This window comes from Pecten maximus, chromosome 2, assembly GCF_902652985.1.
Source record: "Pecten maximus chromosome 2, xPecMax1.1, whole genome shotgun sequence".
NCBI lineage: Eukaryota > Metazoa > Mollusca > Bivalvia > Pectinida > Pectinidae > Pecten > Pecten maximus.
Genome location: NC_047016.1, coordinates 50,889,723 through 50,900,310, shown reverse-complemented (window position 1 = coordinate 50,900,310; position 10,588 = coordinate 50,889,723). Strand labels below are relative to the sequence as shown.

Here is a 10,588-nt window from a genome sequence, read left to right as displayed (position 1 = left end):
TCCCTTTAAATATCTTCCAATTAAGAACTATCTGCGTTCGCTCTTGTGAGTTTTTTCTCTCGAAAATAATGCTCACCAAATCGGCAGTATGTTTGACCTATGAAGTCACCATTGACGCATGTGATTTGTTCGTTGTTGGTTGGTTTTTATTGAATTGTGTAAGTATTGAAAAAAAAGTATATTAATTCATTGGTTAGCTATTTTGTTTTTGTTTTTGTTGTTATTTTGTTTGTTCTATTTTTAGAGAGTTCTAATTTTGAGAAAAGATTATAATAGGTTATCCTATTTCATACCTACATTTACCCTTTCTTTTCGGATTCCCTCAACTACTAAATAAACACATACAATATATCTATACTTATGAATGATGTATGTGTTCAATTGACAGGGAGAACACTACAGTTCTTTCAAGAGTCATTGCAAATGCTGTTAAATTTATTTTAATGGTGATACATTTTCTTTAAGAAAATGGAAGATAATAACGTACTGATTGTGGACGTCAGAAGGTCCCGTACAGACTACATTACACGACAAGTTAAATTCCAAACAGAGACGGTAAGAATGGCAATAAATGGAATTTTGATATTTGTTTACAATCCGAATGTCTGTCACAATTTCTCCCGCAAACTTGACAACAAGTGAATGACATAATCTGTGTTAACACAATAAAGTAATTAAATTTATGTATAAGAATAATTTTCTTTGGCATACAATTATCAATTTGATGTAGAAAATGAAACATTTTTCACATGTTGCTACATTATCGTCAGCACATTGATATGAATAGAGACGATATTCAGTAAGGGAAAGGTTTTAACAAACCTTTGTGGATTTCAATTAATTTTACAATAGCGTTAACTGTTCAAGAAATTGCAATTTTCATACGACGAAATCGTGATTTTGTCATGAAGAAATCGTATTTTCTAATATGAAAATCGTTTTGCTATATGAAGAAATCGTTATTTTATATCAAGAAAACGTGATTTTAAGATAAAGATTTGTTTTATACAATTTATGCAATATAGGGTACAGATGATCCGCTGGTTATCGTTGATATTGACGAGATCGTGGAGAGGTACAGGAGATGGTACAAACTGCTGCCAAGAGTGAAACTGTTCTATGGTATCTTTACTTTTTCGTTAATCAATATATCCTTACTGTTAACCTGTGATGTGTTTGGCGACTTAATACTATAATTGGTTTAAACAGTATTGTATTACCAAAATATTTACAACATATGAGTCAATATATACAACAATTCAAGTTTAGGGATCTGGCAACAAGAGTACGCTGTTATTTGAAGCCATCTCCCTACGTATATGATTTACAAATGTGCTATACAAATGAGTTTACTGAATACTATAATTAAAGTCTGTGTCTAAATTATATAAGATATACAAACATGGTTATTTTAAAGTTGTAGAAATATGTAAAAGTCAGAGAGTGTTTGAAGAAAATATTTATGTGAATATCATTTTAATATATGCGCAATCCTAAATGTAAAACATTTATTTGTCTTAACAGCTTTGAAATGCAACAACGATGAGAGAATCGTGAATGTCATTGCAAGGCTCGGAGGCAGTTTTGATTGCGCGAGCAAGGTAAATATATACATATCTTTAAAATTACCATTAACAATCTTAGTTGTCCAAGTTGTAGAATGAAATACAGCAGATCCTTTTAAGGATATTGTATCTGTGTTAAAATTCCAGACATGTAAGAGTTTTGTATAAATCTGTTAAGTATTTTCCTACCAGCGAGACAGGTTTGATACTATCTATCCAAGTAAAGAAAATTATAACCGGTGTCAGAAGCAAGGTTCACTGGTAACACTTTTACATTTCTTATTTTTTTGAACTTTTCTTATAATAAAAATAAAACACAAATAGGAAATTAAAGTTCGTAGGAAATGCATGTCAATCAAGGTAACAGTGTCAATGAAATTTAATGGAATAAAACCACTAAGGATTACATTCATATGCTTTTCTCCATATCTTTAATTGCCATCTTAATATTCAGACACTTAAGACAATAGATTCAATTCCATGACTCCTGAGATGGCACGTGGAATGAAATCGATTCGTCACGACAGTGATATTGGCTTACAAAGGTGGACGCATTGTGGGTAACATGATTATAGGTTATAGGAATGTATCTGTTTTAAGGAGATTTATGTAAAACACATGCGTTAATGCAATATTTATTTCTCAAATAGTCAGAAATACAGCAGATATTAGATTTGGGCGTTGATCCGTCTCGCATCATCTACGCCAATCCGTGCAAACAAATGTCGCACATTACTTACGCCAGGGAGCACGATGTTGATTTGATGACCTTTGACAGTGAAGATGAATTGGTCAAGATCAAGATGCTGTATGGATCAGCAAGGTACATGTAGATAATAACATGAACTACATACAAGTGCTCATTCATGTACGGTTTGGCTTATAATAGTCCTGAGGCCTTTGATTTCGCTTATTTAGGGTAATTAATCATAGCGCGAATAAAATAACAAGCGCATGTATAGAATTGTTTAATGCAAGATGTGTGCATGGTGAAACCTTTTGCCCGCAAAAATATTTCCGTCAGGGACAACCGCAAACTAAAAGCCCGTGAAATATAGCAAACATACAGTAAGATGCCATATTCCTGCCACTAATTGTTTTCTGTTGTCAACATATCTTTATATATTGCCGTGTTGACTATCTCCTTAAGACACTGTGATGTAGTTAACGCGACGAATTCAGTTTTCTTTGCCGTCTTAGCGAGATAGGTATTATTATTTTAACTTCTTTAGTAGGTCGTCTAAATCATGTCATATTATATCGATTTACTGATCAGTAGCCGTATTCATAAAACAATGTCGCCGAGATAACAAATAGACAATTATAATCTGACGCACTATCGTTGCGAAAACAATTACGAAACATCACAGTCTTATATGAAATACGAGAGCGAATATATCTTTCCAACGTGTATCTTGAAACCGTCATTTAATGCTTGGCATGAGTGTTAAGTATTTGTGTTGAAGTATTGAATTATTTTTTTCAAGCTGCATTCAAACTCAGTGTATGATGTTTATTTTATTGAATCCTTGTACTGTTGAACAGATTATTGTTGCGATTCCGATCAAAACTCATATGCAAGGCAATGTATGACCTCGGAAAAAAGTTTGGCTGTATCTTCGAAGAAGCGACGGATTTGCTCCTATCGGCTAAGCGAAAAGATTTGGACGTAATTGGTGTGAGGTACGTGACAATAATGATATGATACAAATTCAAATATATATTTTATGATTTCCAAATTTCAACAAATACATGCAATTGGTATAACCTCATTTATTTTTATATTGTATTTTCAAAAATCAGTTTCGTGGTCTCCATTCTAATATCATTGACAGAAATATCATGCCCTTCAGTTTATATTACTTTAGCAACGGTTTGCCATAACCAGCGTTTACATTACTAGATTTACATGCCGGGTGCCATAAGTGACGTAGATAAGGACTTTATCACTCTTGTTTGTTTACATGTTTCTGTTAATGACGGTGAAATTAGATTCGTCATATGCAGATTGATAAAGAACACTGTAAATTGTTCGACATCATGATTTGGAAATATCATATTTTCGTTGTGCGATATAAATTCAGACGTGTTTCCGTTATCAGCACCGTAGGTTTTGAGAATATGACTATAGGGACCAACCAACCAATTGTTTTCCCATAGACTTTAGTGTTAACGTTTAGGAGTATTTCATTCAAATTCTTGAATTCGATATGACAATTATGGTTTATAACAAAAGTTTAGGGTCTGATATAACACCTAATCAAAAAAAAAAAAAGTTGGGTCCTTCAGCTCAAATTTTCTCCATGGTAGCCATTTTGAAAATGGGTGAATTTCGCTGTACAAATTCTCAAAAATCTTAAATCTTTACCTGTCAATTATTATTACGTGAACTTTTGGGAAAAAATCAATCGGACTTACGAAATTTATATCAACATTTCTCATTTATAGTTACCTATCAGGCTACATATCTATTCTCTCGCTTCATAACATACTGGCCAATCAGTGGCTGCCAGACATTTTATCCTTGGCTCAACTTCTATACACAGAGGCTGTTTCAAAAAAAAAAAATTTTCAATTGGTTGGCTGTTCCCTTCAACCGGATCTGATACAGTTTTATGTCGCGTGTGTAGTCGATGAAGCAGAATGCGCTTACTCTTCCAGAACACTTGGTCCTCCTATTGTACGTTTTCAAGGTTCTCTGTGCTTGTTTATATTTGGTGTTCGTATTTGCCCTAGTTTCATCTATTTCGATATGACCTAGAATTACGGTTTCGTTATATGTCACTATTCCCTGTAAGTGTAATCCATATTTTTCGTTGTTATTAATCGATTGATATTAGTAAGAAATGATGTTTTGTTCATACATTCTTATTATTTTTTATTTTTAAGTTTCCATGTTGGAAGTAACTGCCTCAATGCCGATGCATTCTCGTCGTCAATCAAAGAAGCAAGAATGATATTTGACATAGGACAACAGATCGGCTTTGTTATGGAGATCCTTGACATAGGCGGTGGCTACCGGGGTAGAGACTGCGATCGGCCAACACTTGAAGAGGTTCAATGTTATTTTAATTTGAAACCGATTTTGCTTCATTTTCATTATATATACATATATATACACCTGCAGTCTTCTAAAACCTTGATCGACGTATTTTATTTATAACTGATAAGGTGAAATTAGTTTTTGTATACAAGTGACATTGAAATGATCGTACGGAAATAATGGTTGATATTTTTTTTGTATGAAAGAATGCTGCTATCATAAACCAGTGCTTGGATGAGTATTTCCCAGAAGCAGATAGAGTAAAAATCATCGCTGAGCCAGGACGTTATCTTGTAGAATCTGCTTTCAGTGCTGCAGTGAATGTCATAGGGAGGAAGCTTGTGTATACCAACGGTAGGTAATCAATACCTATGTATGCCGTGTACCCGATAGCAAAGCTAGCTGTGTGCTTTGAGTTTGTACAATATTAAAAAAGATGTCGAAATGTATACCAACGGTAGGTTAATGATACAAAGGCATGTTATAAGTTTGTACAAAAGAATAAAACGTGTTAAACATATATTAAATATATAGACGGAAACTATGCTAATTAATAATTCAATCTGTACCGTTTGTTAGTCGTTTTACTACTTTGACGACTTTGGGTACACTGGTATCAAAATGAGAATATGCAAAGATTTTAAATGTTTCACAGGACTCTAGAATTATTGAAAAATGTGTCGTCTAATCAGCATGATTCATACGCATATATAACCATCTTATGCACCTATGTAATATAATAGACAAAGATATCATAATAAAACTGGTACAAGACGAGTGATCTTTCTTATGTATAAAACGTAAGCGATACTCCGCATTACCTGTAATAATAGAATAATAGAATCCAACATGGGTTTGTACCGTGGACAGGAATATCTAAGCCTGAGTATAAAAGTTTTGCCAGTTAGCACGAGGCTTGCCGAGTACTGGCCAGCCAAACTTTTAAACGAGTGTTGAGATATCCATGTTCATGGAACAGACCCATGTTTGATTATTTTTCTCACATATTTGCAACCAAAAACAACTTTTTTTTTCTAATGAATTTTTTCATCTCGCCATTTACAATGTTCCTTGGAATGTGTGTCAAAATTGATACTGTCATCATTTACGACATGATCACTTGACTTGAAATAATGACGTTTCTAAATATGAGCAGTGTCATATAGCGCGTGCAAGCTGTCTTTACTCCCCTGTGTGAGATAGATTTACCTTTTTTTCTAGCAAGCGAGAAATAACCATTTGGTGTATGTGGGAATATAGCTCGACCCTTTTATATACTATTTTAAACTAAATGTGATTTCAGATAAATCCAGTATTGATCATGTTATGTACAACCTCAATGATGGAATATATGGATCGTTTAACTGGGTAAACGAAATCAAAGATGGATTTTCAATGTCACCAGTTAATAAAAAGGTAAATTTCCCCGAGTAATTGACTAGGACAATTCTATTATCTCTTAATTGTAGTTTAACAAAAAAGCCTAACTTTGTGGAGATATGATGAAAAAACAACTTTGTTAATGTTCAGTTATTTTAATTTCCCCGGGACCAATTTGGTGCAAGTAAGATTAGTGAACCCTGGGTTTATCTTATAAAATATCATAGGAGTTTATTGTCTCATTCATTCATTCATTCATTCATTCATTCTCCAATTCTCATGCATCCAAACTATGCATTAGAAATCGGAGAAAATATCATATATAAATCAAAGGAAAAGAATAACGCATGGAAATTATCTTGCGTAATCAAAATGGCGTAAATTTGTTCTATGAAACTGCATACTGTTTAAAAAATCATAATCAAATGCAATGGTAATATATCCGACCAAGTTTCAAATAGATTGAGATTTCCTGACAGAAATCAACAGGTAATACTTATTCTATGAATAAAGAAGTCGTCTAGTAGAGAATAGTGAAAATAAGATAGAGAATGGATCAAATAAAATCATTTATGTCCTTTTTTATGGTACCTGATTAGTATCAATGTCAAAACATTGTTCCTAAAGAAAATATGTCGAACAGGAAAAACGATTCTTGAAGATAAAATATCACTTAAATAGTAATTACTGTTCCTATTTTGTTCTAGGCGAGACAAGAAAAACACAGCAGCACTGTGTGGGGTCCAACCTGTTGCTGCACAGATTGCCTAGCAACCGATATCCACTTACCATTGCTGGAGGTCGGAGAGTGGGTGAATGTCAGTGATATTGGGGCATATTCCTTCTGTCTGTCAACCACCTTTAACAGCATGCCACACCCCAATATGTATTACTTCTGTTCCCGTGACAATTGGTAAGTGAATTAAAAAATCCGTGCGCAATATGATATGTTTGCTCTGTATTTAAATAACTACATGTAACGTATCAGGACTAATCAGTATTATATTTACGATTCTGTTTCTATTTTTGAAAATGATTTAATCAATTTCACGTTATGGTTAAAATTCCTAGCCTTACCGACAACTCCGACATTTGGGTTAAACAACTGGACCAGCCTGTTGTTACGTGGATATTAGTACACAGATTAGTGCCAGAAATAAGGAAAATGAATGAAGAGGCTATGCTTTTATTATATTTGTTTACCTGTGTTTCATTGCTTAGCGTACATCATTTTTTTTCTAATTGTCACTCTGAGCAAATTATTGCTATGGATAAATTGAAAATGTTGCTTGAAACGTTTAAATTTTTAAAGAGACTTTGCATGAACTTATTCATATATTTTATAGAGATATGGCGGGGTCTTTACACAAGGGAACGTCCCTATCAGTTTATTCTATTTCCCATGACAATGCAAAGTCTTCAGACAGTGACATGCCCCTGTGATACGGTCTTATAATACGAGCGAAGAGAAGTGGCTGTTGCGCGTACAAAAATACATATTCATACGCTTCGGTGAATGACACGCTTAGAGTTAGGTATCAGGTATGCTCTCATAAGCTACATATCGATCAAATTAGTTTAGATCGTGAATTTGACATGCAAACTTAAATATGAACACTAAGACATCAAGTTGGATCCTTAACTTTTTTCATCTGATACAGTGCCAATTTCGATAAAAATAGTCTTTGTCGTGCTTCCAAATAAGGTTGCATGCGCAGAAAAGGTTCAACTTGATCTTGTCCATCACGAAGAAATTCCACTGGCTGAATCCTGGTCGTCCAGACATGCGTATAGTCTCTTTATGTGCGCATTATATTTAACGATCTTTCTATAGCTAAGTATACTAGACAACGTTGTTGACAAAATTAAATAATGGATATTCATTTTCTGATATTTTTTAGGACATTAATGAAGTATCCTTTGGATCCATGAAGATGGAAAGTATCTCACCGGAATATATACGGCAATAAAACAGGTAGTTACTCCTGATTAAATGAAAGTCAAAACCTGCCTGCTGCCTGTATTGTCTCTAACGCTGACATAGATCTAACCATATTTCACATGTAATGGCGATATCTTAGTTACAAAGTATTCTAGTGTTCAAAGATAGTTTCTTCCCTTTGTGAGCAATATAATTTGGTTCATTTTAAACTAGATATTAAAGGTAACACAATTGAATTACAATAGTTAAATGTCCTTTTTTTGGAAATTTGGAACCAAATAACATAATGACGGTTCAATTCCCTCAGTTCTCCGTTTAAAGACAGCACTGAAATTTTTTTTATAAATGTCATTGTTATGAATATCATTGTCGAATAGTATTGTGCTAAATTGTATCGAATGATATAATGGCTACCTTGAAAGACAATCCCTGTATACATCGTTAACTCATTGTTTTATATTCAAAACCTGATATTTTTCAGTTACCTTGTACAGACGATGACCACGGAGTGTTATGTTACGTTCCAAAACGCTCACTGTTCACTTAATGGAATTCCCTTCTTTTGCATTCTATCGCAAAAAAATCACGCGAATAGGACATTACATATTACAACATATTTATGAGTTTACATATCTTTGGATATAAATATCTATGGATATAAAAATTATATATATATATATACATGAATTATAACTTACTCTTCTGATTATATTAAAGTATAAATTTTAGTACATACATTGTATATGTGAGTTATTGATTCGGTTGTACATCACTTTTAAATAAAACAGTGTCGATGATTGACACTTATAAGGTAAACGAAATTAACGTAAATGACTCGAAAGACTTTAAACGTTTCAAAACCATAATTAAAAAAAACAAAACTTAGCGTTGTAACGAATGGCATAAATGTATTATATTTTTAGCTATTAATTTGTCGAAGAAAAAAAAAGTTAAAATGTTGTTAAAGGGAGAAAACTGATTTACGCTTATACGCAAAATTTAAATAACAAAGTAAAAATTGTCAACGCTGATAAAACACGAGATAAATAATCTCATTAAAATGTCAAACGGTGATATTTTTAAATGTTACTTGACATAAGCATATCTACAGTATTTGAAATACACGAGCAATATAACATATACACTTGATATAATTCAGTGGATTTAAAATACAGATAACTTTAAATTGCGAAACACCAAATTGATATGAAATGTATATTTATTATTCTACAACACGGACTATTTAATGCAGATTCACCCCATGAGATGTTATACATATTAACATTGATAAGTTTGACTGGCGGTAGTGAGAAATGCAGGCTAAGGTGTAGATCTGATACGAGTGGTCGATCACTGCCAGGGTGGTCTGTTTCTTATGGAACCTGAGACGAGAGACAACCCTGTCCTTGGTTGGTTTGCCATTGGGTAATACGTAGATCTCATACCCTAACTGCGCTGGGTATCATGCCATATTGCCACGGTGTATTTTGCTGTGAGGTTGCCTTCATCTACAACAATGACACATCGACCCAATAACGAGCATGACTGGTCACAATGCGATCAACACAGTATAAAAAGGTCTTGGAGTGTGAACTATCACAGATGAATAGATATTTAAATAAAATGTTTCTGTAACAAAGACAATAACAGCAGCGTTGCACTGACGATATCAATCAACGGTATTAAAGCCTATAGTTTGTGTTGTATTCAATTACACGGTTAAGTATCTGAACAATTAAAATGTCGAATGTATAATAAATTGCCTATGTACAACAGTTGAATAAATGACACAAATTCGCCTTATAAATGCTTAACGGAAGAGTAGACAACCCAATGCATCAATACATTCAAGTATACAGTATAGGCTGCTCTGACATCACGACAAATGATATTAATGAAATGGATATATATAGTAAAATAGCAATTATTGCTGGAAAATCAAACTCTCCAACTCATGATTAAAACTGATTGAGAATTATGTCTGATAAAATGCATACAAAACAATAAATCAAATAATATCATATATGTTTTTTTTCGATTCATAGTTCTACTGTTCAACTATCGTAATCTTTTATGCAGCTAATTCAGTATTTGTTAATGTTTCATGTTGTAATTCCTTGAAGTGAACGTTTGCTTTCAATCAATACGTCTTTTATTTAAAATAAAACACTAATAGCCTCAGTCTTGCCTTTATTATTTTTAGATAATATGTATCATTGTAGCCTTGCAATATATATATTAAGACTATCGCAATGGCCTTTTGATTTTTCTCATTACAGGGTTATATTCACGTGATCATATATCAACCTTAGACTTCTTACCTGGTCCATATTTTTTTTTTTCGGGTTGATAAAACCAAATATCGACCTATCAAAAGGATTTAATTTTAGTATTTAGCAAACAGTGACACCATTTCAATTTATATAAACATCACATTTAAGACAAGTCAGCGGGACGACCATCGGTATTGACGTAATTTTGGTGAAATATTTATAAATATAATAATGAGCAGAGAAGGTTTAACATGTATGTATTTCCGAGGTAAAAATGAATTGTCTTCCGTTGTGATACGCAATCTCAAATAAAAGTACGACATGATCCCAAAGAGCTGACCGATGATGAGGAAGAGAAATCACCTGGCACAATACTGCAATATAA

The 10,588-nt window shown here is 33.1% G+C and overlaps 1 protein-coding gene across 1 annotated transcript; it reads left to right on the top strand.

The window, feature by feature from the left end:
• The first annotated feature begins 437 nt into the window (after positions 1–437).
• On the top strand, positions 438–10,567 carry LOC117322400 (ornithine decarboxylase-like). The gene is made up of 11 exons (XM_033877278.1): positions 438–555; positions 1,026–1,122; positions 1,525–1,601; positions 2,216–2,388; positions 3,111–3,248; positions 4,455–4,620; positions 4,815–4,962; positions 5,912–6,024; positions 6,696–6,901; positions 7,890–7,963; positions 8,412–10,567. The coding sequence occupies exons 1-10, from the start codon at positions 469–471 to the stop codon at positions 7,918–7,920; spliced, it is 1,236 nt and encodes a 411-aa protein (XP_033733169.1). The 5' UTR covers positions 438–468; the 3' UTR covers positions 7,921–7,963; positions 8,412–10,567.
• The last annotated feature ends 21 nt before the right edge of the window (positions 10,568–10,588 follow it).

Bases quoted from the DNA above. Each gene is read 5' to 3' on its own strand.
- LOC117322400 (XM_033877278.1), top strand. From the start codon at position 469: ATGGAAGATAATAACGTACTGATTGTGGACGTCAGAAGGTCCCGTACA. The intron at 1,123-1,524 runs GTATCTTTACTT...TTGTCTTAACAG, and splicing joins AAGAGTGAAACTGTTCTATG to CTTTGAAATGCAACAACGAT. The intron at 6,025-6,695 runs GTAAATTTCCCC...ATTTTGTTCTAG, and splicing joins TGTCACCAGTTAATAAAAAG to GCGAGACAAGAAAAACACAG.